The sequence below is a fragment of the Heptranchias perlo genome, chromosome 17 (genome assembly GCF_035084215.1).
Source record: "Heptranchias perlo isolate sHepPer1 chromosome 17, sHepPer1.hap1, whole genome shotgun sequence".
Lineage (NCBI taxonomy): Eukaryota > Metazoa > Chordata > Chondrichthyes > Hexanchiformes > Hexanchidae > Heptranchias > Heptranchias perlo.
Genome location: NC_090341.1, coordinates 12791788 through 12818728, shown reverse-complemented (window position 1 = coordinate 12818728; position 26941 = coordinate 12791788). Strand labels below are relative to the sequence as shown.

At 45.2% G+C, this 26941-nt stretch overlaps 1 protein-coding gene across 2 annotated transcripts in view; it reads left to right on the top strand.

Moving 5' to 3' along the window:
- Positions 1-26941, top strand: part of LOC137334065 (solute carrier family 26 member 6) — a 117645-nt gene that overhangs the window by 13025 nt on the left and 77679 nt on the right. Inside the window, exon 1 of one of the 2 annotated variants that reach the window (XM_067998517.1) lies at positions 17739-17785. The exons of the other annotated variant lie outside the window; for it this stretch is intronic. Coding sequence (XP_067854618.1) covers positions 17754-17785 — 32 coding nt within the window. The 5' untranslated portion in view covers positions 17739-17753. Of the gene's footprint in view, positions 1-17738; positions 17786-26941 lie in introns of those variants that run through there. 2 annotated transcript variants of the gene reach the window in all.

The following is a 26941-nucleotide window of genomic DNA, read 5'->3' as shown; positions in this document are numbered from 1 at the left end:
GGTTGGGCCTAGGATACTGCCCTGAGAAACTCCTGCAGCAATGTCCTGGGGCTGAGATGATTGGCCTCCAACAACCAATACCATCTTCCTTTGTGCTAGGTATGACTCCAGCCAATGGAAAGTTTTCCCCCTGATTCCCATTGACTTCAATTTTACTAGGGCTCCTTAATGCCTCACTCGGTCAAATGCTGCCTTGATGTCAAGGGCAGTCACTCTCACCTCACCTCTGGAATTGAAGCAAGCTATGCTGTCAGAACCAGGAAGTGAAGCTCATTCACAAACTGCGCAGCCTAAGAACCAGGATGATTAGTAAATGTACTATAAAATCAAATAGAGAAAGCGAAATAAAGAAAGGGTAGGATTAAATAAATGTGATGAAAGAGACAGAAAGAAAAATTAAAAGAATAAAAAATTAAATTTTTTAATTTTTTTAAAATTAATTGTCCAAAAACTATTAAAATTGGAAGTAATGAGACTCCACATTTTTAAAAGTTAATTTTCAATGCCAGAGAGGTTGTTTGACAGTCATTAATACTTACCACACTGTTAAAAATTAGTTTAGACCTGATATAACTCAGTGTAGCTTTTTTCTGGTGAGATTAGTTAGTTTCCAGCTGGGCAGGCGAGCAAGTTGGCTCTGGTCCATTGATTCCAGCCCACGCTATCTCTTTAACGCGAAGCTGTCAGATCAGCAGGGAATCAGGAAGAGCAAGTTCTGCATTTCCTCGTTTGACTGCATATGCGTGCTCGCCGGGAATTGTTCTTCCATTTGCCCTGAAATAACAGTGAACTCTGCTAGCCTTGCCGTAATTTCTTGAGCAATTTCCGGGCCATGGAGTTCGCTCCTTTGACTGCTAAGATAAAGGGAGCTGGCACACGGGTTAGAGGTGCTGAAACTTGAGGCTACAAAGGAATGAACTGAAGGAGAAGAGAGCTCAACACCACGTGGAAAGAGAAAGAAAGCACACAGAGGCCCAGCGCCAGTTCAAAGCTGAGGAAAAAGAGAAGGATCGTTACTTGAGCTGGCAGAAAAAGGCATGTTTTCAGTGAGGGTGGTAAATGAGGATACAGTTCATCTTGCCCATATTGATCCAATCTTGCACCAAATTTTGAAGAGGGAAATTACCTAAATGGATTTTTGAATTGTTGGCAGCCCACCATAAGTAGAATAAATACGTGTGGGTTTGAATCCATTGGACAGTGCAGACTGTGATATCTTAAAACACGGTCTTCACACTGCATTTGACTTAATACCTGAAGCGTACAGTATAGACAGAAATTTAAGAGATTATAGAAAATATCGCGAGAGAATTAATAATAGAGCTGAAGGATATCTGGAAACTATGATTAGCAGGGAAAATATGATGGATTATGAGAGCCCATGTCAATTTATGCTAAGAGATCAGTTTCTGGAAGCAGTTTTAGATGATTTGAGAGTGTGATCCAAGACAGTCAAACAGTTAGGCAAACATGTTGACCACTTTGTGGCCTCACAAGTGCTGATAAATCATTGCAAAAGTGGCAATTTGGATGCCTCGCCTACTGAACTACTCATGGAGCCAACCGTTCAGACTATGTGTCGTGAGTCTGTATGAGTACAGCAAAGTAGAACACAAAAAGGACGAGGTCATAGAGATTTAGTTTCCTCTGCATTTGCGCCCAGATACACCTTAGTCTGGGCGCAAGCAAATTACAGAAGATTAAAAGATTGTGGAATTTTGGAGGTGAGTGAGCAACGCGCGTAACTGCAATACAGCCAAGTCTCCTTGATCTTTTACATCCGTCTGTCAAACCCTCCATCCGAACGAGTCTCCGCCCACAGAACTGGCCATGCTCCCCGACTCTCAAATGCGAGTATCCTCCAATTGCAATTGTTCGTGGGGGTCTCTCAACCTTGCGTCCAGATTTTCAGGCACAGCAGGAAACAAAGTAATTTTTCTGGTCTTTTAGGGGGTGATATTGGATAATCCCCAAAACTGGGCACAGGGGTCGTGGTATGCGATTAAGATGCTGCCTGGTGATTTACGTGATAGCTGCGCTGTTCAGTGGCTGCTCACCAGCAGGGGGCCCCAATATCGCAAGTGGCTAACACCAATTAAAGGCAGCCTGCTCCTTTTCATTTGCAAAATATAAGATACGGGTCCACACAGAGTCTAAACGGAGATCAGACATCGCACATGTAAAGCACAGACGCAGGTCCCGTCCCTATGTTTACAAACTGTTGAGTTATGTTAAAACATTGAACAAAGATTGCAGACTGCTAACTCCCACTTCCTCCAATCTGCACACCTGACCTCACCAATCTGCCGATCTGAGTTTCTACCAGGCCTGCGAGAGTGCGTGCACCAAGGTTCTCTGATGATGCACTAGAGTCCTTGTTGCAAGAGGTGGACAGAAGGAGGGGCATCCTATATCCACAAGGGGGCAAGAGGCCCTCCAGACATGTGCTCCTGAGGCAGTTGGGGCCGAAGTCAATGCCAGGCGCATAGCACCACGAACGTGGATGCAGTGTAGGAAAAAGTTCAATGCTTTAATACTAGTGGTCAAGGTCAGCTGTCAAGTGGCGTCTCCTACCGGCTGCATCACCAGCCACGTCCACTGCTCCACGCACTACACCCCTTCTCCACCCCACCCCCACCATCACCTGCATACCATCTCACTCTTTCAATCTGTACTCAACTCTTCCAATCAGATGCTTCCTCTCACCCTCACACATTACCACTGTTGCAAGCTGCACACCCACAAGTCACAGGACACACACACTATTCAACCGTGACAGGCACATCACCCAAATATCTTGCAGGACACTCACCAACACACATCCTGCTTTTTTGCAGGAGAAGGTGGCACATATCAGGAGGCAGCGAGTGGCAGTGGCTCCATGGAACATGAACCTGCTGTCCCCTGTAAGGATGACAGCACTCCTGTCCCACCCCTGCTACTCTGCCAGCGCCCTTGCTGTTGCCTGTCAGCTAGCCAGCCCACTCTTATTGTAGGAACATAGGAAGATAGGAACAGGAGTGGGCCACTTAGCCCCTCAAGCCTGTTCCACCATTCAGTGAGATCATGGCTGACCTGTGACCTAACTCCATATACCCACCTTAGCCCCATATCTCTTAATACCTTTGGTTAATAAAAATCTATCAATCTCAGATTTCAAATTAACAATTGAGCTAGCATCAATTGCCATTTACAGAAGAGCGTTCCAAACTTCTACCACACTTTGCGTGGAGAAGTGTTTCCTAATTTCACTCCTGCAAGTCCTGGCTCTAATTTTTAGGCTATGTCCCTCAGTCCTAGTATACAAGTATAGGAGACCTTCAAAATCAGATACAAATGCATCAGCAGCCAGAAGCAATAATCCAGCAACTAACCTGTAACTCCTGCATGGTCCCTTTAAATAGCGCTGGTGGGGGGTCCGCCAGGCCACTTAAGACCTGTTCAGCTGTGCAAGGTTAAGACTGGAGGTGTGAGATTGGCTGGAATGTTGAGTTCCAAAATCGCATCTGTCCCTTTAAATCAGCGTTGCACACTGATCTACCGCATATTCTCCCTACTTTACATGCGGCCGGCGTTCGTTATCTCCGTCCGTGCAAATGCCTTTACCAAGATGGCGTCCGGCGCACGTCATGCTAGAAGTGTCTGTGCGCATTCCGGACGGCATTTTGGGTCCTTAGGAGGCCGCATAGCACCTACAAAATGGGCGCTACGCAGCCCAATTTATAGCTCATGATATCTGAACGTTGTTTTTTTTAAATTTATCCTCACTGAGACTTACTCTGTATTTTCTGTTTCTTTTAATACATTTTAATGGCATAAGTATAAGTCACATTAAAAATGAAAAAGCTTCCCTGATTGTAGGTCCTTAAACATGTTATGTTTAATGTGCATGAATGATGGTTAAATGAGTTGCAATTTAAATTTTAAGACTCAAAAAGAAATATCCCGGTGTGGGTTCAGCGTTTCCTTGTGCACTGAGTGCTAACACTGATTTATGCCCATTTATGCCCACTTTAAGTTCAGGCGTATTCTAACGAGATTGGCTGTAATTTGACATTGGCAAAATGAGCACAGCTCTGGGCGCAACTTGGAGTGCAACGTCCACCTGTGCCCACGGAGGAAACTCCAGGCCTGGTTGTTTTAAATGTGACACAATGGGTCTGTGGCACAATTAGGAGACCAAGTGTGGCCATAAGATCTGAGACTGCTGGTTGTATGGTGACTGCAGACTTAAACAAGATATCTCACTTTCTACACCTGATCACAGTGAAGGTGAAATAGACAATGGGGTTATGTTGTTCCTTTACTTTAGGACAGCCATATCTAGTAAAAGAAAGAAAGAAAGATTTGAATTTATATCGTGCCTTTCACAACCTCAGGACGTCCCAAAGTGCTTTACAGCCAAAGAAGTACTTTTTGAAGTGTAGTCAAAGTTGTAATGTAGGAAACGCGGCAGCTAATTTGCGCACAGCAAGGTCCCAATTGGATGAACAGTTTGCAAAAGGCGAAGTTGCTCATATTATGGGGTTTCTGAGGATCGCAGATGTACCCTTGGCCAAGGATTTGGCTGGCACATCCAGCAGGAGTGAAAAAAGTGGGTGTTTTAGCAACCCTGCCATTTAAGGCTTTAATTGGAAAAGATTTAGATACTGAAGGAGTTATGCCCAGACTGCTTAGCAAGAGGAGGCCAGGACTGAACAAAGGAATACAGGTTTTATTAATCCAGTGTAGTCAGCTGCAGTGGTTACCGACAGTGTGACACGGAGTCAAGGACGTCACCAGCCTGAACAAAGTCAGGGAGAGGGCCAGCATGTTTTCAGGCAGGGGACTTATGTTGACTTGGAGCACAGCAGAAGCGGAATTCCGGAGCTTAGGGTCTAGTCATGGCACAGAGCTGGCAGTGCAGGGTGATTTAGCCAAAGAGCCAGCACAAGCAATTTGCCAGTAGGACTTTAACAAGGCAACGCATGGGACTGCAGCAAGAGCAAGCTCAATTCAATATCTCTGGGTCTTGAACAGCCTAACCAGTGGTCCTTAAAGGGACTGCTGAAAGCCACTCAAAAACAGGCCCTAAAACTTACAGGAACATGGTATATGCAGAGTCAGAAGGAGCCGTAGTGCTCCTCCTGGTTCCATAAAAGAACTGCGGGCAGCTGCCGGCCCACCTTCCCTTCCCTCCCGATCGTCTTCCCACCCGCCCTGGAATTATCTGTGGGCCTTGGCACTGACAGGTGCCTGATCGACATCCACAGCTTGCCTACGTCATTATAATGAGGATGAATTTAGGGTAGTCCTCAGGCCTCTCTGTACCTGGGCGCCACCGCTGCGCTCTGCCGGAGTCGCGCCCTGTTTACGGCGCGAACGAATTTAGGCCCCATTGCATGAAATGTTTTGAGATGTGATGAGGTGAGAATATAAATGCAAGTTCTTGCTTGAATTTCTCAGTGATTTGGGTTTGGAGACTCTTAAGGATGGTGAATGGTTTCTCGACATGTTAGAAACCTGGCTGAGCAAAAACAAAGATTCTAATACCATTTGTGAACATCGCCCACAAAAGCAGCTCAGAATTTTCACAGTCATGGGATGAATTCTGTATTCCACACTCCCCTTCAATTTACGTTAAGAAAGTGCCTAGAAATGTTCTGTTTTAATTATTACTCGCTTTCCTCTCCTCCACCATCAAAGAAAGCAGATAAAGGTACAAAGGACGTGCAAAGGCAGGACAAAGTGACACTCTATCAAAAGTAAACTGCTGGAAATCTGAAATAAAAACAGAAAATGCTGGAAAAGCTCATCAGTCTTTGACCTGAAACGTTAACTCTGTTTCTTTCTCCACAGATGCTGCCTCACGTGCTGAGCTTTTCCAGCATTTTCTTTTTTTAGAGTAATACTCTAATGATTTCACAAGTTAATGTTTGTGAGCTGCCTGAAGTAAACAGATGACTCAGATCCTTCATTTCTAGGCAGTCGTGAGTCTGGTGGCATTTACAGGAAACTGTGGGTTTCTTGCAAAATAATTGCAGTCCTAGTCATTTACCCTACTTCAGTGGAAACATGGTGTTACACCCACTGACCATGCCTCTGTCACAATCAAAAATATTATGTTTGCCACAACCTTTGATTTAGAGTTAACTCGTTCAGTGTCATTATCCGCACGAATAATCTTTCTGGGACTTAGAGGGTTAAGTTTTGAGGACAGGTTGCATAAACTTGGCTTGTGTTCCCTTGTGGACAGAAGATTGAGGGGTGATCTGATTGTTAAAAGGATTTGATAGGGTAGATATGGAGAAACTATTTCCTCTGATGGGGGAATCAAGAATGAGTGGATAGAATCTTAAAATTAGAGCTAGGCCGTTTAGGAGGGAAATCAGGAAGCACTTCTTCACAGAATGGATAGTAGAAATCTGGAATTGTCTCCACCCAAAAAGGCTGTGGATGCTGGGACAATTGGAGCTTTCAAGTCTGAGATCGATAGATTTTTGTTAGGTAAGGGTATTAAGGGATATGGAGCTACGGCAGGTAAATGGAGTTGAGGTGCAGATCAGCCATGATCTAATTGAATGGTGGAGCAGGCCCGAGGGATTGAATGGCCTACTCCTATTCCTGTGTAACTCTGTGCATTAAGGCTACGACGGGCCAATGAGATGCTGCAAGAGTTCAAATTGACAACTTGTCTATTGTCAAACCACCATCCATTGGGTAAATACTGACGTTTGATAACAGAAGTCATTTTCAGGCATGAGTCCAGAAATCCACAATTTCCTTCAATTTTCTTCTGTGGCCAGGAACTTCAACTCCCTCATAATGGATTACATCACCAGGATTTCTTTTTAATAACAGCTTTCTTGTTTAAACTTTACCTCAATTTCTTAAGTTGTATATATATTTTGTGGCAATGGTGGGATGGTAAAAGTTTTAAACGTGGGACAGAAATAAGGTCACAGCTTTGCAGCCCCAAATCTCTAACCTGCTTTCATTTTAAGGGAGGCTCACTGTTGCTGGGAGGAAGGGAAATCATTGAATTTACCCAAATACCCTATTACATTAAGTGCATGTGACCATTCCTCCTAAAATTGAAGTAGGCAAAGCAGCGATTCAGCAAGTTTGCTACAAGCTGGACCAAGTTCTTCAGGGAATTAACAAACTCAGTAGAAATAGCCCCAAGTGTTTAGGGGAATATAGCAAGCTCAATGCAAGTTGGTCCACATTTCATTGGGAGCTTGGCAGGATCAATGCAAATAGATGCTTCTCTGCTGGGAACATGGGATTGTTAAATTTTCCCAATTATCTTTTAAGGAGTTTTGTAAATTTTTTAGCTTAATATATGGTCAGGGTGTGGTGAATAGATGTTTCTGCTTGCCACAATTTGCATGATACCATAACAATGTTTCTATCTTGTACCTTCAGTTTAGAAGTCAGTAATAGGATTGTTAATCGACCCGGGCTCACACGAGAGGATCTCAATAGAAGATCACCCCGAGCCCAATGAGCATGTTTTAATTGTGTGGATTGCAGCTCAGCCACTCATTTGAATTAAATTAGAATGCCCCTTGAAACATTTAAAACTGCACCATCCCACTGTTGCCACTATATATGTGTGTGTATATATATATATATATATATATGTATACACACACACACGTATATAGCCTCCATTTTGGGGGTTCTCCCTGCTAATATTTTTCTTCATTTCTATTTTGGGTTTCTGCTAGCTTTGATGTTACACTTTTCAAAGAGGTGAGGATGGGTATTCCTTGGGTGGTTCTCAATGCATTGCATAATTGAAATGAGGAAGTGGAGCTCATGAGAGGCCTTCAAATGCAGGTGCAATGACTCCTGAGGTGTTTTGGCCATACTTGTCACCATCTCAGAACCTGTCCGAGGAGGCCAACTGAACTCAATATCCACCCCCTCCACCACCAGCGTACTGTGGCTGCAATATATACTATCTACAGGATCACTGCAGCAACTAGCTATGCTTACTTTGATAGCACCTCTCTCCACTGTGCCCTCTACCATTGGGAAAGACAAGAGCAGCAAGATTATGAGAACCCCATCACCTCCAGGTTTGCTTCCAAATCACACACTATGCTGACTTGGACATATACCACCGTTCCTTCATTGTTGCTGAAATAAAATACTAGAATTCCCTACCTAATACCTATTAAGGGGAAGCTAGATAAACGCATGAGGGAGAAAGGAATAGAAGGATATGCTGATAGGGTTAGATGCAGTAGGGAGGGAAGAGGCATGTGTTGAGTATAAACACCGGAATGGACCTGTTGAGCCAAATGGCCTGTTTCCGTGCTGTACACTCTATATAAATCTATGTAAATCATGGGAGCACAAGGACTGCAGGTTCAAGGAAAAGGCCCACCACCACCTTCTGAGGGTAACTAGGGATGGGCAATAAATGTGGCTTGGTTTTGGCATCTAGATCATTTATGTAGAAACAATAGGGGTCCAAGAGTGATGACTATAGGGCTCCTCAGCATCTACCTCAGTCTAACATTGTACCTCTTACAAGTATTCTGCTTGCTAATTTTAAATCAACTTCTTATGCTGTTCCATCATGGAATCCCATCACTTTCATTTTAACTAAAATTCTTTCTTGTGAAACTTTGTTAGAGCTTTGTCTTTTATTTTTCTCTCCTAAATTTATGCTGGCTATTTGTTATTACATTACTTAAAGGAACTCTGCCAAGTAATGCTTTCTCTCAGTAAGTATGAGATAAATATGGTTGCCACTCAAGCTTTCCACAAATTTGCACAATATGTTTTTTTTCAGTAATCCAAGGTATTAGGTGTTGCAGAAAAGCACCGTTAGAATTACTGTAAAATTTATTTAATCTTGTCACTATGTTTACATAGAGCATAGTAATTTGTAGATGTACGCCTGCTGAAATTGCAAACTGTACAATGCCCAATGAACACAGTTAGCCATAGTTTTCTCCATTTAGGTGCTCAACTCCTCAGTTTAACCCTCAACCTTTTCGCAGGACGGTTCTGTTCTGTTGCAGGCAATCTCAATAACCACAACTTGCACTTATATAACGTCTTTAATGTAGGAAAACACTTGCAAGGCACTTAACAGAAGCTTAATCAGTCCAAAATTGACACCAAGCCAAAGGAGATATGAGGAGGGTTGACTAAAAGCTTGGCCAAAGAGATAGGTTTTAAGGAGGGTCTTAAAGGAAGAGAGAGGGGTAGAAAGGTGGAGACATTTAGTGAGGAATGCTTAAGAGTTGAAGGAACGCAGAATTCTCAGAGGGATGTAGGGCTGGGAGGACGATACCAGATAGGGAGGGCGAGGCCATGGAGGGATTTGAACACAAGGATGAGAATTTTAAATTTGAGACGTTGGTGGACCAGGAGCCAATGTAGGTCAGCGAGTACACGGGTGATGGGTAAGTGGGACTTGGTGCGGCTTAGGATATGGGCAGTAGGGTTTTGAATTAGCTCAAGTTTATGGAGGCTGGAGCCAGGAGAACATTGAAATCGTCGAATCTGGAGGTAACAAAAGCATGGGTGAGAGTTTCAGTTGGTAAGAGTTTGGCTTAAAGAGAGGCAGGAATGGCAGCTCAACGTTCCTGGTTACAGGGTTTTCAGATGAGATTGAGAAGGGAATATAAAAGGGGGGGGGTGGCAATTTTGGTTAAAGAAACAATTACAGCTGTGAGGAGGGATGATATGTTAGAAGGATCATCAAATGAGGCCATATGGGTTGAGCTAAGGAACAAAAAAGGGGCAGTCACACAACTGGGAGTGTATACTATAGACCCCCAAATAGTCAGAGGGAGATAGAAGAGCACATATGTAGGCAAATTTCTGAGAAGAGCAAAAGCAATAGGACAGTAATAGTAGGGGATTTCAACTACCCTAATATTAACTGGGACACAAATAATGTGAAGGGTATAGAGGGCGCAAAATTCTTAAATTGCATTCAGGATTGGTTTGTTTTTACAGGCCCACCGTTTGTTTCTCTCGTTTTTGCCTCAGGTAGCACAATTGTGTTTTTTAATCACGAGCGTCACTGCACTAAGGCTGGTTCCTATTGTTTCTCACCCATAACCCTTTGAATTCCTCATACATTTGTACGAAAACTATATTCCTTTACAGTCCCTGCCCTGAGAGTGCAGCACCAGAAGGGCCAATCTCTCACGATTATTTCTTAAACAATGCCATTGTTTCTAGGGTCCGTTGCCTTCAGTGCACCTTTTTAAGAGTACATTTAACACCTATTAATAAAACTAGTAATACCATTATCATAATACCTTGAGCAATCACAAACACATTGACAGTATACGGTACCAAGGATGCTGATCCACATTATATACTGTGTCCCATCATTCATGTTTTCCAAGTTGGGCAGTTGCCTTTGCGGTATCTCATTTTGTTGCCGCATGTGCACCAGGTGTTCCGTGGCGGTTGCATGACTGGTTCAGACCGACTGCAGGTTTGATGACAGTGGGGGTACTGGATGCCCAAACTGTGCAATAGCTGTTCTCCTTCCTCCACCAGTGATAGCGTTCTTACAGCTTCCCTGTTGCCTGTCAAATCAAGCACAGTGTCCGAGTTACTCATCAGCTGTGTCTCTGACTATCACTGATTTGAACTGGTAAATATGGTGCCATTTGGTGACCTTTTAGTTTCCTTTTCCTCCATACTGTATTAGGTACACCGCTGGACTAGATCTATCCACAATTGGAAAAGATCCTTTCCATTTAGGTTCAAACATGTGTTCCCGTTTCTCATAATTCAAAACCATAACTACATCTCCTGCCTCATACTCCCGAGGATTTTACCTATTTGTCAAAATACTTTTTAATCTGATTCCTAGATTTCCCGATATTACATGCTACAAATCGGTTAGTTTCGTTCACACATTCCACCATCTGGTGTAACCATTTACTTACGAACGCTCCCAACAACAGAAGAGTTGTTGTGGGCACTAAAGGGTGTCCTGGCGAATGCATCAGTCTTCCCATCATAGCCTGGTATGGTGAGATACCTGTGGTGGCATGCGGGGTTGATCGAATTGCCATGAGATGCATGGGCAGCATGTTTGCCCATTGAGTGGGGTGATCTGCACAAAACTTCTTTAACATAGTTTTTAATGTTGGATTTCCTCTTTCTACCACACTTGATGATTGTGAGTAATGTGATGGAAGATGTGTAATTTGTGCTCTATTTTCATGAGCTTTTGGAGTTCGGTAAAAATTTTGCCTGTAAACTGGGACCCTTGATCATAGTCTACTTGTATCGGTACGCAACATAAAGTTCTTAACACAGCTTCCTTTATATCTCTCTGCCATGCTGGGTGTTGCCATTGTCCTGATCATAGGAATCTCATGAATTTCTGTACAGTACAGAGGAAAGCAAAGTTGTCCCCAGTTCTGGTGCACAAGGCCAAACTTCACCTCAGGTCTTTTTTCATCTGAATATAAGGGAGTGACTTACATGCCAGTGTTCCTAACCAAATCCAGCAATGATGAAAACAGGGGAGCAATTTATCCACTGGTCTGATGCCACCCCGATGGTTTATTTGGTAAAGGTCTCATGCAGCTGAGCCGTACACACCACAGGGACGCAGCTTCAATCTCTCATCTTAGCCAGGGTTGCAGTGCAGGGTTGCAGGGTTTCACTGCCCTGGGCCAAGGAGAAGACAATCAGCCAGGGTTCCAACTCTTTGTTGCTATCCAAAGATGCCTGTTGGAAAGTGCGCAGGTAAGGATAGGATTGGGTTTGCTGTGTTGATCGAATAGCCTTCCAGCATTTACCGTCTAAGTTACCATATGAAAAGTAACCATTTGGATGAGGCCCTAGAGGGTTCCTGCTGCTTGTGGAACCATATCCAGGCAGCAGTAAATGCCTTCAGGAAAGGACCTGACCACTGCAGGAGCACAATATTCGCAACAGTACAGTTTAATTAAACTCAAGAGGAGAGATCTTTCTCTGTGGGCACCCCGTGAGCTCCCGATGGATGCAGTGCATCTGAAGTGCCTTCACCTATGAAGAGGCAGCTGTCCTGCTTTACCTCCACGGGCCATTTGCATAACCCAGGCAGACCCCCTGGAAAACTGAGAGGGAACGTGAGTACAGCCACAGACTTGATCAGGACCTTCAGATCATCCTGGGGAAGGGGAGGATTAAGTTCCACAGGCAGAGCATAGCACCAGGTTTCCGTTGGCACCACTGCACTGGAATGCCCAACAATGGGGTTCAGCAGAAGTTGAAGTGGGAGGCTGGAAACACCCACTCCAGCCTCATTAAAATCCAATTGCAGTAATGCTTCATCGGGAAGCCCCTGGAAATCCCGGAGCAGCACACTGTGGGAGCAGAGACCTGATGTAAAGGATCCCTAACCTGACGTGTTACAGGCTTAGCTCTGAGGGAGAAAAATGTGTGAAACTCTGTAGTCAGTCATTGTCTGAGGCACTCTCTAATTTGTTGTAACACACTTGTTGCTGATGTTACACTGAACTTGCTAAGGCCTTGTGTCTTTGTCTCTATTACCAAGGAGAGAAAGAACTTGCGCCTTTCATGACCTCAGGATGACCCAAAGAGATTTACAGCCAACCAAGTATTTTTGAAGTGTAGCCACTGTTGTAAAGACAGCAAGATCCCACAAACAACAAAGAGATACATGATCAGATAATCCGTTTTGGTGAGGTTGTTTGAGGGATAACTACCAGCCAAGACACCAGGGGAGCTCCCTGCACTTCTTCAATAATGCCATGGGATCTTTTATGTCCACCTTAGAGGGCAAACAGGGCCTCGGTTTAATGTCTTATCAAAGATGCACCTCCAACAGTGCAGCTCTCCATCAGTACTACACTGAACAATTAGCCTGACGATTCATTATTAGAAAGCTCCCAAAAGGTGAGAGTGCTACCATTAAGCTATAGTTTGACACCTACATCCCACCTACAAGGAACTCTGCACCCCAGCAATCTCCATTTCCAACAAATTTCAGGAAGCTTTGTATATACTTTAGAGAATTCTGTTCCATTGGTTTACATAGTCAAATAAGGCAGTTATATTTTACACAGTCACTGTCGAGTGATGAACAATTTTAGTTTCCAGTATAAGTGCTTAACAAGATTGCATCAGAACCCTCATCCTTTTCCTACCGAAAAAAACACAAACAATTCTTATTTCAATGAAATTCCATTTGCAATTGAATCAGTAAGATTTTGTGTTGCAACATAAGCATGCTGTAGGAGTACTCCCTTAGAGGCATCATAAACTGTTATAACAGGTTTTTCAGAATCAATTATGTAATTAGGAAGAAAACCAGTCACAGAAACCTGCCCAGGTAAACTTCATTTCTCTAAAAGCCCGACTGCCAGAGCCATCATGACCAGCTCGTATAGTTCCCCTCTAGAACAAGTTACTGCTTCTGTTTCCTCTCAGGCGGCTGACTGCTCGATAGAATGTAAAAGATGTGGTTTATGTCTGAAGGTTTTGTTTCTGTAGAGATGCCAGGTTCTCCATGTTACTTGGTGTGCACTGTCAAGTTGTCAGAAAAAAATGAAATTCCTTAGGTTACGAGCTGGTATGTATTGGTATTATAGTGAGACTGCCACAGAGAAATTGTGCCACATCTTGGACTGTGTGCTGCAGACACAGAGTGCAACAGGACAGTATAATGTAGTCTGGACATTGAAAATACAGTATATCACCAAAACAGTGTTATCACACAGACTGTCCAGTGTAGATGTAGATGGTGCACCTTGGGGACCAAGAATTAGAATAAATATCTCACTAACTCAGTGTAATATGTACCATACAAAATAGTTCTTTTGGTAGTGGTTTATTCCTGCCTTCAGTTCCTAAAAGCAATAATTCTTCCTGAGGTATGGATTAAGGAGCCACCAGCCCCTTGATGCCATTCCCAATGACTTATATATGAGCCAAGTCAGTGAGTGTTATGAGGCTATTTGACCATCAAGGACATTGTAGCTGAGCCAAATTTTATGCTCACCCTACATCCACTTTATTCCAGCAGAAGTCACTAGATAGGAATTAGGAGCAGGAACCCTGGCCAATTTTTACCTTTCTGGGCTTAGGATCACTGGGCCCAAATGTAGTACCCTCACCACCGCCCAGCTGAAATGTTCTGTATTTTAAAATATTTATGATAAATATTGTCTTGGTGGCAAAATATCTCCATCCAGCAGTATAATACCAGTTTTACTGTGCTAGCTCTATATGCAAACACTATGGGCTCGAATTTAGCAGGCCTGCGGGTTCCCAGCGGGTGGTCCTCCGGGAGCGTCGAAAACGCGAACGGCGAAATTAGTGGGTTGCCCACGCGATCGTAGCAGGCAATCCACTAATAGGATCCAATTACCTGCTCCTCCGGGGTCCACGGCGCTGGCCTGCGCGTCGGGCGGGCTGCGCATGCGCAGTACGATCTGTCAGCTGGAGGCTCTCTAGTTAAAGGGGCAGTCCTCCACTGACAGATGCTGCAACCAATGGGACAAATTGCAGCATGGAGCAGCCCAGGGGGAAGGCTGCTCCCAGTTTAATGATGCCTCACCCCAGGTATCATCAGATGGGGTGAGGAGGAGGGGGAGGACACAGATCTTCCCCCCGGCGGGCGGGAGGATGCGGCCTGCCTCTGCCACCAAGAAGGCCTGGCTCGAGGTGGCAGTGGGGGTCACCTGCGCCACCAACATATCGCCCACCTGCATACAGTGCAGGAGGCGCTGCAATGACCGCAGTAGGTCAGCCACAGTGAGAACACGAAGTCTTTCCCCTACACTCCGTCTGCCACAACACTGCCCCCACCCCAAATCTCCTTCGGCACCGCCAACACTATTCTGTCACATCACCCTTCATGCCCACTCACACCCCATCCTCATCTTACCTCCACCGACTCACCTCGCCAGTACTCATCCTGCCACTAACACGCGACCCAATCCTCATACAATCTCATGGCTCCATCCCATACTCACCCTCTCGTGCATCTCCCTCACGGCCAGCCTCACTCAACCTGCCACCACCTGTGCTGCAGCCACAGGGCATGCATCACATATGTGCAGTAGGCAGGGTAAGGCAAACGTCTCGTCAGCATGAAGGGGGTGCACAAGGGTGTCTGAGGGTTTGTCATGGGTGTTACCCATATTGAATTTCAGAGCCACAAACAGCACACATTATATTGACACCACCACTGCCATGTCTCCGCGAATCCTGTCCATTGTGTCCAATAATGCCCGCTCCTGGGTATCACTATGAGGACCCACCACTGATGCCACCCATCGTGTTACTGCAGAGTAGGTGCAGGTGTATTTGCAGGGCTCGTCCGCGCAGACAACTGAGAGACATCGGCGGTGTTGCCGGCTGCACCCTGGAAGGATGCGGAGGAGAAGGTGTGGAGGACAGTGGTGACTTTGCCAGCGACAGGTAAGCAGTTGGTGCTGGGGCCAGCCAGGAGCAGCTCGGCATGAAAGAGGCTGCAGATCTCCACGACTACATGTCGAGCGAATCTGCGCCTCCCTGTGCACTGCTGCTCGGAGAGGTCCGGGGAGCTGCGCCTCGGTCTGTGGACCCTGTGGCGAGGGTAGTGCCCTCTGCGACACGTCTCTCTCTGCGGTAGCCCTCCCTCCTGCTGTGCAGGTGGGCGTGCAACCACACCGTGTTGGGGGGATCCACGTCTCTGCGGCAGACGGCGTGGACTGCGAGGCTGCTGGTGGTGGTCATGCTCTTCGTCCTCCGAGGGTGTCCACACACCACCCAACTGGCAGGTGTTGATCTGAGGGGTTGTGCAGGGTAGGTGTGTGGGTCCTCGGACTGGGGCTGCGGTTTCGTGTCGGTCTGTCCTCTGGCTTGGCCGGGGGGTGGTGGGGGGCAGGGGTTGCCCTATGTGACGCGGTGGCCTCCTGCGTGGGTGAGGGCGCTCCCCCGTGGAGCGCACCTTGGCACCTGCCACAGGCTGCTGGCTGCAACACGCCTGGTTTGAAGGGTCCTGTTTCCCCCAGTGTGGGAAACTGACTGCTTTGAACGTAAAATCCCACACTTCCTCTTTTGACAGCTGCTTCAGCTCATTAACTGACCACAACGAACAAGTTAAGTACTCTCAAGTGGAACCCCGCTGGCTTTAATTGCCTGCGGGATTCCCACCAGCGGGGCTTGCGCGCGCAGCCCCGCACGTCAGCGCGGTACCCGGAAGTGGCCGGGATTTCGTCCGAATCCGGTCACGTGATCGGAGATCGGGATTTTCGGGGCCCCCCCGCTGGAAACCTGCAGGTAACCCGACCCTAAAATCGAGCCCTATATATTTGTTTTGCAAATCCTGCCCAACTGACTCACTTGAAATGGAACAGATGCCATTCCCTGGTCAGTCAGAGTTGCAGCTGTCCAACCTTCACTCAGGTACAACAAACCTTTATCAATACGTAGGGACAAATGGTCCTTTGCACAGATGGTGTAATGTCCTGCCATTCCTTCCTGACTAGCACAGGTAACAGTTCCCACATTTCCATCCAATTTTCTTGTCACAAATCATTGTATCTTGGTAAGTCACAGCTGAATATAATATTAAATAATGATGTTGACTTTTTGGCATATTCACGGCAAAGCTTGAAATATGCTCACAAAAATTCAAAATATGAAATTTAGTCCAGCTCACAGCAGTAAGCATCATCCCGGGCTGTATCATATATAAGGCAATGTACAGTATCTGATATACTCGACTGTATCAATCGTACACCATTCTCGCTTGGCGAGGTGGGGTTACGATCCCAGCCAATGACTAGTTCCTTAACTAGAAGGATTTACTGCTAGTTTATTGTGAAGCCTGATTGTTTCCTGGACCATTGGAGTCATTGGTTGGGATCGTAACCCCGCCTCGCCAAGCGAGAACGGTGCGCGTGAGGGGTTAAAATTTGAAAATTCCACCTCCCAGTTCCAACCCGCCTTGTCTTCCACAGTCTCTTTGGGCTAAATAACTTTACTTTCCCAAGTCAAGGAGATGAACTAGAGACCCACTCCTGGCCCATCTCCCTTTCCATTTAACAGCTGACCACTTAGGAGATTTTCGAGCTGACTGGTTAGGCAACTCAATTCGACATCTTTCTACAGTAGCAATGTTGAAATAGGAAAATCACTGTTGAGAAGTCACATCATGAACCAAATTAGAATCTCATGACATTATGAGTTGGATTTCCAACACATTGCAGCACCATAACATACAGTTTTCCTCTGCTGTTAAAAATGTTCTGAAATTCTTGATCTTGTGATTATCAGGAATATAATATTGAAATATTCAATAACTGACTACTCAATAATGGACTTCCAACATAAGTTGCCATCTTGTAAGGTGGAATCTCTTTTATTTTGTCTCTCAAGCCCATGTCTCTATTACACATCTCCCTCTTTAGTACCTGTTTATCCCCATTGTTTCCTGATCAATGACACTGCTGTATATTGAAGAGTGGGGAGTCCATACAGCCAAAGCTGGGGGCAACAACTGTAGTACCAACAGAATTCAAGTATGATGTTGTGTGGCACAGAAAAAAAGAGCAGCAACTGAGAGGAAGTGAAATATTGGGTAGAAAGCTGTGAAGGAGGAGGCACAGGAAGAATGCACAAGAGAGCTGAATCATTGGGTGAAAAGAAAACTGAAAATAAGAGAGGAAGTGACACCAGGAAGTTACGAGTGTGAAAGAATGGAGGAAATTGGAGCACGTTGAAGGAACGGACGAGAGAGGAGAAAAGACAGCACGAGAGAACTGTGTAAAAGAAAAATGCAAGAAAACAGTGATGAAGAGAGAAAGAGGTATGTAGGAATTAAGAGCAATGCAGAGATAATGAGATTGTTTGCAGACTAAAATAGATGCAAGCCTTATTAATTTTTAAATATAACAGATCACTGGCAGTTTTACTCCTCTGAATAGTTACAAATTGTAATGTGATTTTCAAGCTATGGAAGAAGCTCCCTGGAGCATTCACCTGTGCCTCTAAATCAGCTACTCGCTGCCCCGTGCCCTGTCTCCCACCTACTCCTTGTATTCTCTGTTGATTCCAGCATCTCTTTCCCACTGAGAACCATATCTTCTGCTTTTTCTCACATAGCCTCCATTTCTGTTGCTCGCACTGTCACCATTTCTCGCAGCCTCTATCATATTCTCGATTTTTTCACAGTTTGTACGGCCTACCACCCATTCCTCACCCTCTCTATTTTGCCATGCTGTCTTCAACTGTTCTTTATACACACTATCTGTATCTCTCTCCCTCTTTCTCTCTTTCCCCCTCCAACTTCTTTCTCATTTTGTGTAGTCAAATGTTGGCTGGTGTATTCAAACATATAACAACCAACATTTGAAAGGTGATTGCACAGGTTTCTGCCTTGAAAGGACACGGCTTCACATTCGGAATTTCCCCTCACAGTGAGTGTCTAATCTTGGCCTAATCAGTTTGGGGAGGACACAGCAGGGAAAAGGATGGACGTTTCCAGCAGGTAGGAAAGGAAATTGATCAGGATGTCGACCCAGGTTAACTCCCACCTGCTATAAATAGCATTGAACATAGGATGGATATTGGCCACATACCAGTTCAACCCATCAGCTAGGGGTCAGTACTTGGTGTAGGAAAATGAACTGGGGTAAAAGGGAAAAGCAATTTAAAAGAAAAATAAACTATTTAAAATGTCTATTGATATTCAGTTAGTTCCTGTTTTTACCATAATTTTATTCACTGATCAGGAATTCAAAGTAAGAAAGAAAGAACTTAGATTTATATATTTTTTTATTCGTTCATGAGATGTGGGCGTTGCTGGCAAGGCCAGCATTTATTGCCCATCCCTAATTGCCCTTGAGAAGGTGGTGGTGAGCCGCCTTCTTGAACCGCTGCAGTCCGTGTGGTGAAGGTTCTCCCACAGTGCTGTTAGGAAGGGAGTTCCAGGATTTTGACCCAGCGACAACGAAGGAACGGCGATATATTTCCAATTCAGGATGGCGTGTGACTTGGAGGGGAACGTGCAGGTGGTGTTGTTCCCATATGCCTGCTGTTCTTGTCCTTATAGGTGGTAGAGGTCGCGGGTTTGGGAGGTGCTGTCGAAGAAGCCTTGGTGAGTTGCTGCAGTGCATTCTATGGATGGTACACATTGCAGCCACTGTGCGCTGGTGGTGAAGGGAGTGAATGTTTAGGGTGGTGGATGGGGTGCCAATCAAGTGGGCTGCTTTGTCCTGGATGGTGTCGAGCTTCTTGAGTGTTGTTGGAGCTGCACTCATCCAAGCAAATGGTGAGTATTCCATCACACTCCTGACTTGTGCCTTGTAGATGGTGGAAAGGCTTTGGGGAGTCAGGAGGTGAGTCACTCGCCACAGAATACCCAGCATCTGACCTGCTCTTGTAGACACAGTATTTATATGGCTGGTCCAGTTAAGTTTCTGGTCAATGGTGACCCCCAGGATGTTGATGGTGGGCAATTCGGCGATGCTAATGCCGTTGAATGTCAAGGGGAGGTGATTAGACACTCTCTTGTTGGAGATGGTCATTGCCTGGCACTTGTCTGGCACGAATGTTACTTACCACTTATGAGCCCAAGCCTGGATGTTGTCCAGGTCTTGCTGCATGCGGGCTCGAACTGCTTCATTATTTGAGGGGTTGCGAATGGAACTGAACACTGTGCAATCATCAGCGAACATCCCCATTTCTGACCTTATGATGGAGGGAAGGTCATTGATGAAGCAGCTGAAGATGGTTGGGCCTAGGACACTGCCCTGAGGAACTCCTGCAGCAATGCCCTGGGGCTGAGATGATTGGCCTTCAACAGCCACTACCATCTTCCTTTGTGCTAGGTATGACTCCAGCCACTGGAGAGTTTTCCCCCTGATTCCCATTGACTTCAATTTTACTAGGGCTCCTTGGTGCCACACTCGGTCAAATGCTGCCTTGATGTCAAGGACAGTCACTCTCACCTCACCTCTGGAATTCAGCTCTTTTGTCCATGTTTGGACCAAGGCTGTAATGAGGTCTGGAGCCGAGTGGTCCTGGCGGAACCCAAACTGAGCATCGGTGAGCAGGTTATTGGTGAGTAAGTGCCGCTTGATCGCACTGTCGACGACACCTTCCATCACTTTGCTGATGATTGAGAGTAGACTGATGGGGCGGTAATTGGCCGGATTGGATTTGTCCTGCTTTTTGTGGACAGGACAAACCTGGGCAATTTTCCACATTGTCGGGTAGATGCCAGTGTTGTAGCTGTACTGGAACAGCTTGGCTAGAGGCGCAGCTAGTTCTGGAGCACAAGACTTCAGCTGGGATGTTGTCGGGGCCCATAGCCTTTGCTGTATCCAGTGCAGTCAGCCGTTTCTTGATATCATGTGGAGTGAATCGAATTGGCAGAAGACTGGCTTCTGTGATGGTGGGGATATCGGGAGGAGGCCGAGATGGGCCATCTACTCAGCACTTCTGGCTGAAGATGGTTGCAAACGCTTCAGCCTTGTCTTTTGCACTCACGTGCTGGACTCCGCCATCATTGAGGATGGGGATGTTTGCAGAGCCTCCTCCTCCTGTTAGTTGTTTAATTGTCCACCACCATTCACGACTGGATGTGGCAGGACTGCAGAGCTTTGATCTGATCCGTTGGTTGTGGAATCACTTAGCTCTGTCAAAAGCATGTTGCTTCCGCTGTTTAGCATGCATGTCGTCCTGAGTTGTAGCTTCACCAGCTTGGCACCTCATTTTTAGATACGCCTGGTGCTGCTCCTGGCATGCTCTTCTACACTCCTCATTGAACCAGGGTTGATCCCCTGGCTTGTTGGTAATGGTAGCGTGAGGAATATGCCGGGCCATGAGGTTACAGATTGTGCTGGAATACAATTCTGCTGCTGCTGATGGCCCACAGCGCTTCATGGATGCCCAGTTTTGAGCTGCTAGATCTGTTCTGAATCTATCCCATTTAGCACTGTAGTAGTGCCACACAACACGTTGGATGGTATCCTCAATGCGAAGACGGGACTTCGTCTCCACGAGGACTGTGCGGTGGTCACTCCTACCAATACTGTCATGGACAGATGCATTTGCGACAGGTAGATTGGTGCGGACGAGGTCAAGTAAGTTTTTCCCTCGTGTTGGTTCACTCACCACCTGCCGCAGGCCCAGTCTGGCAGCTATGTCCTTCAGGACTCAGCCAGCTCGGTCAGTAGTGGTGCTACCGAGCCACTCTTGGTGATGGACATTGAAGTCCCCCATCCAGAGTACATTTTGTGCCCTTGCTACCCTCAGTGCTTCCTCCAAGTGGTGTTCAACATGGAGGAGGACCGATTCATCAGCTGAGGGAGGGTGGTAGGTGGTAATCAGCAGGAGGTTTCCTTGCCCATGTTTGACCTGATGCCTTGAGATTTCATGGGGTCCGGAGTCAATGTTGAGGACTCCCAGGACCACTTCCTCCTGACGGTATACCACTGTACCACCACCTCTGGTGGGTCTGTCCTGCCAGTGAGACAGGACATACCCAGGGATGGTGCTGGAAGAGTCTGGGACGTTGGCTGAAAGGTATGTTTCTGTGAGTATGGTTATGTCAGGCTGTTGCTTGACTAGTCTGTGGGACAGCTCTCCCAATTTTGGCACAAGTCCCCAGATGTTAGTGAGGAGGACTTTACAGGGTCGACTGTGCTTGGTTTGCCTTTGTCGTGTCCGGTGCCTAGTGGTCCGTCCGGTTTTATTCTTATTATGACTTTTTTTAAGCGAGATTTTACAACTGAGTGGCTTGCTAGGCCATTTCAGAGGGCAATTAAGAATCAACCACATTGCTGTGGGTCTGGAGTCACATATAGGCCAGACCGGGTAAGGACGGCAGGTTTCCTTCCCTAAAGGACATTAGTGAACCAGATGGGTTTTTACGATGATCCGGTAGTTTTATGGCCACCATTACTGATACTAATATTTTAATTCCAGATTTTATTTATTTAATTGAATTTAAATTCCCCAGCTGCCGTGGCGGGATTTGAACTCATGATTCCAGATTATTAGTCCAGTAACATAACCACTATGCTACCGTACCCTATATAGCACCTTTCATGACCTCAGGAAGTCCTAAAGCACTTCACAGCCAATGAAGTACTTTTGAAGTGTTGTAATGTGGGAAACGTGGCAGCCAATTTGCGCACAGCAAGGTCCCTCAAACAGCAATGAAATATAGGCCTGGAATTTGCTCCAAATAATAAGAGCAACGTCCAGTGAGCACGCATGCGCAGTCAAACGCGCAAATCTGGAAGTTACTCTCCAAGGTTCCCTGCTGGTTTGAAAGCAGCGCGGGAAGGACAGCTCGACGGTGAAATGAATGGACCAGTGTAAAGTGGCTGCACTGCCCAGCTGGAAATGGACTAATCTACACAGAAAAAGCTACACTGTTTTTTTTTAAGGTCTAAACTAACTTTTAACAGCGTGGTAAGTCTTAATGACTGCCAAACAAACTCTCTGGCGCTAAGAATTATCTTCCAAAAATGTGGAGTCTCATTACTTCCGATTTAAACTGTTTCCATTTTTTTACTTTTTATTTCTGTCCCTTTTATCTCTGTCTTTTAATTCAGTATTTCTTACCCTCTCTTTATTTTGCTTTCTCTAACTGATTTTACATTGAATTTGCTGTTGTAAGCTTTCACTTCCTGGTTCTGACTCTGTGGGGCTTGGCAAGGATGCTTCAATCTGATTGGTTGAGGGGACAGAGAGACTCTTCCCCCACAACTCACAGATTCCTGGGAGAGGACGCTGCACTTTTCGCAGCTCACCATTAGAGGAATTTCCCACAGTAAAGCCCGTGGATCGTTTGTGGGCAAGTTTAAATCTAATGAGGGGTGAGCGCCGTTCATTCACCGGTCAGAGCAAATTCCAGGCCAGTGACTAAAGTCTCTGTTTTTTTCGGTGTTGGTTGATAAATATTAGCTAAGGCATCAGGGAAAATTCCCCTGCTCTTCTTCGAATAGTGCTACGGGATCTTTTACATCCACCTGAGAGGGCAGAGGGAACCTTGGTTTAACATCTCATCTGAGAGACGGCACCTCCGACAGTGCAGCACTCCCTCAATACTGCACTGGGGTGTCAGCCTAGATTATGAGCTTAAGTGTCTGGAGTGAGGTTTGAACCCATGAACTTCTGACTCAGAGGCAAGCAATGCTACCACTGAGCCACGGCTGACACCTAAAATAAATATTGCTAAGTGCATATTACTAAGCATTTTCTGTTGCTCAATTTCTTGCCTAATTTAACCCAGTATTTAATACTGGGTTGAAATACAAGTTATGCAATATATGGCACAGACACAAAACTGTGTGTGCGCTTTGGGTTGTAAACCTGATCAAGTGTGTAATCTGGGCAAAAACAGATTACAGGACCAAAGTGCTAAAACAATTAAATTAACTGGAGTGAACACAATGGGTCGGGCCAAATAAAAATCAGGTGGGATTTTCACTGAATAGAAAAAATTCATTCATTTTATATTTATTATCAATTAAAAGGTAAGAAGTTGGGAGTAAAAAGAGGGCATCAGACAATTTGTAAAATAATTTGCAGAGTAAGCAGACAATATCAGGACACAATTCCAGATGTTGAGTGATACAAGAGCTGATTCCACGTTGGGACACTTCCGGTGAGGAGAGGACATCACAGGGAGCACAGGTCAGAAACTGAAAACATATGGGCCACGATCCCCCATGCACTGCAGAATCAGTTGCCTGAGGAGAAGGCAGGTGGGTGAAGATGGCCCATCAAAGAGGGACAGGTTTCTTTGAGCCTATGGGCCTTTCTCTGTTCGTAAATAAGATAGTTACTAATAAATCAAATAAGGAATTCAGGAGAAACACCTTTAGTCAGAGAGTGGTGAGAATATGGAACTCGCTACCACAGGGAGTGGTTGAGGTGATTAGCATGGATGCATTGAAGGGGTAGCTAGATAAGTACATGAGGGAGAAAGGAATAGAATGTTGATAGGGTGAGATGAAGTAAATAGAATGGGAGCATTCTCGTGTGCAGCATAAACAATGGCCGAATGGCCTGTTTCTGTGCTATGAATAAGATATAAGTTTATGTAAAAATTCATGCCCTCATTGAGGTGAAACGGGATAAATTGTAGGATCGAGGGAGGATGCAAGAAGATTGCAAGAGTGGCTGGGAAGGCACAACGGGAGAGTTGAAAGTTAAACTGCGGGACACTGGGGGAGTGAGCATCTACCTTTCTGAGCATCAGTGAAATCCCATAATTTAATTATAGAAGGATTTCACATTTGTTGATAAGCACAGCACCTCCAGGGTATAAGTTATTCCTCCTGTACACAAGTTGATGCTAGCTCAGCTGCACCCTGGATTCACTATCCAGCAGTCATCCACAGCTGATAATAAACCACACTGTTACAGTACTAATCACATATACTGGATATACTTGGAGCCAACCGCCTGCCCATTTTTGCCCACGTCGTGCCATCTCAATTGCATGATCATGCTCAGCGGAGCCATCGTTTGGCAGTAAGAAGAGTATTAAAGGATTTCTTTTTCTGATGATTATATGAAGTGAGTGGCTGGCACTGATTAAATCTTGGCCTTCTGTTGATGTTGATAGAAGAACTCATCCAGCAAATAAAAGGGGGAATTCTACTGCAGATCCTGGATTTCAGTTTGAATCCCGATGCTGGTACATGTACAATACACACCAGATAAAGGATAATAATCCACATACATCCACTCATACATAGGGGCCTCACTGATAATGAAATGTAATTTCTTGTACCTGTCTATTCCACTGGTTAAGTTACTTACCTCATAGCTGAGGAGCTGATATTTGAGAGCTGGGCTGGCGATAGAGAAGCAGGTTTCTTTAGTTTTGGGTTTTATGTCTGTCTTATGTTGCAGAATCACTTCTACTTGAAGCAGCTCTGCAATGTTCTGTGGTTCCCGATCCTGTGGAATATTTTCGTGTAAAGTTGTTTAAAAATTGTTATTTTTAATTATAGTGAGAATTGAGTGGTTACAAAGTGGAACTTGCTCGCACACGTAGTAGTTGAGGCAAATAGCATCGATGCATTAAAGGGGAAGCTAGATAAGTGCACGAGGGAGAAAGGAATACAAGGGTAAGCTGATAGGGTTGGAAGGTTGGAAGGAGGCTCGTGTGCAGCATCGACCAGTTGGGCCGAATGGCCTGTTTCTGTGCTGTAAATTCTACGTAATATTATTGCATGTCTCATTTTCTGACTGGACCTCCCTTGATGTCAGGGGAGGGTCACTGTAGGCCAGCAACATAGAACCCTGAAGCACATAGAGTTGCAGCCAGAAAGAACACCTCTCTCTCTTTGGAAACAAACTTGGAAACAAACCACTGAGATGATTCATGGTTCCTCCAAAACCAAGAGCACCAGCTGGTTTATATGTCACAGCACCATCACCAGCAGTGTTTTAATCTAAAAGAGTTTTCAAATAAGCCCAGAAGCTGTCTAAAAGTTATGTCTCCAGTACAGCTCCTGTATTTTATTTGTGTGATGTGCACATTATACCAGAGGCTGCAGCTCCTACGGTAGCTTCTGAAATGCAGCAGAAGTCACCTATAAATCAAAAACCTGATCCGCCACTCGTCTCAACTGGCCATGCATATGCCACACAAATCATTGATTGTAGGAATTACTTTGAATTTTTAAAATCTCTACCTTTTAGTCATTTTTATTTTTATTTACTTTTAGAATGTGGTTTTCAACAACACTTTGGTAATAATTTTCCAAAATTCTCTGGATTCGGCAAAGATCCCGGCAGATTGGAAAACTGCTAATGTAACACCCTTATTTAAAAAGGGTAGTAGGCAGAAGGCTGGAAATTATAGACCAGTTAGCCTAACATCTGTGGTGGGTAAAATTTTGGAGTCTATTATTAAGGAGACAGTAGAGGAACATTTGGATAAACATAATTTAATAGGACAAAGTCAGCATGGCTTTACGAAGGGGAAGTCATGTCTGACAAATTTGCTTGAGTTCTTTGAGGACATAACGTACAGGGTGGATAAAGGGGAACCAGTGGACGTAGTGTATTTAGACTTCCAGAAGGCATTCGACAAGGTGCCACATAAAAGATTATTGCTCAAGATAAAGAATCACTGGATTGGGGGTAATATTCTGGCATGGGTGGAGGATTGGTTATCTAACAGGAAGCAGAGAGTTGGGATAAATGGTTCATTCTCGGACTGGCAACCAGTGGCCAGTGGTGTTCTGCAGGGGTCGGTGCTGGGTCCCCAACTCTTTACAATCTATATTAACGATTTGGAGGAGGGGACCGATTGTAACATATCAAAGTTTGCAGATGATACAAAGATGGGAGGGAAAGTAGAGAGTGAGGAGGACATAAAAAACCTACAAGGGGATATAGACAAGCTGGGTGAGTGAGCGGAGATTTGGCAGATGCAATACAATATTGGAAAATGTGAGGTTATGCACTTTGGCAGGAAAAATCAGAGAGCAAGTTATTATCTTAATGGCGAGAAACTGGAAAGTACTGCAGTACAAAGGGATCTGGGGGTTCTAGTGCAAGAAAATCAAAAAGTTAGTATGCAGGTGCAGCCGGTGATCAAGAAGGCCAACGGAATGTTGGCTTTTATTGCTAGGGGGATAGAATATAAAAACAGGGAGGTATTGCTGCAGTTATGTAAGGTATTGGTGAGACCACACCTGGAATACTGCATACAGTTTTGGTCTCCATACTTAAGAAAAGACATACTTGCTCTCGAGGCAGTACAAAGAAGGTTCACTCGGTTAATCCCGGGGATGAGGGGCGGACATATGAGGAGAGGCTGAGTAGATTGGGACTGTACTCATTGGAGTTCAGAAGAATGAGAGGCGATCTTATTGAAACATATAAGATTGTGAAGGAGCTTGATCGGGTGGATGCGGTAAGGATGTTCCCAAGGATGGGTGAAACTAGAACTAGGGGGCATAATCTTAGAATAAGGTGCTGCTCT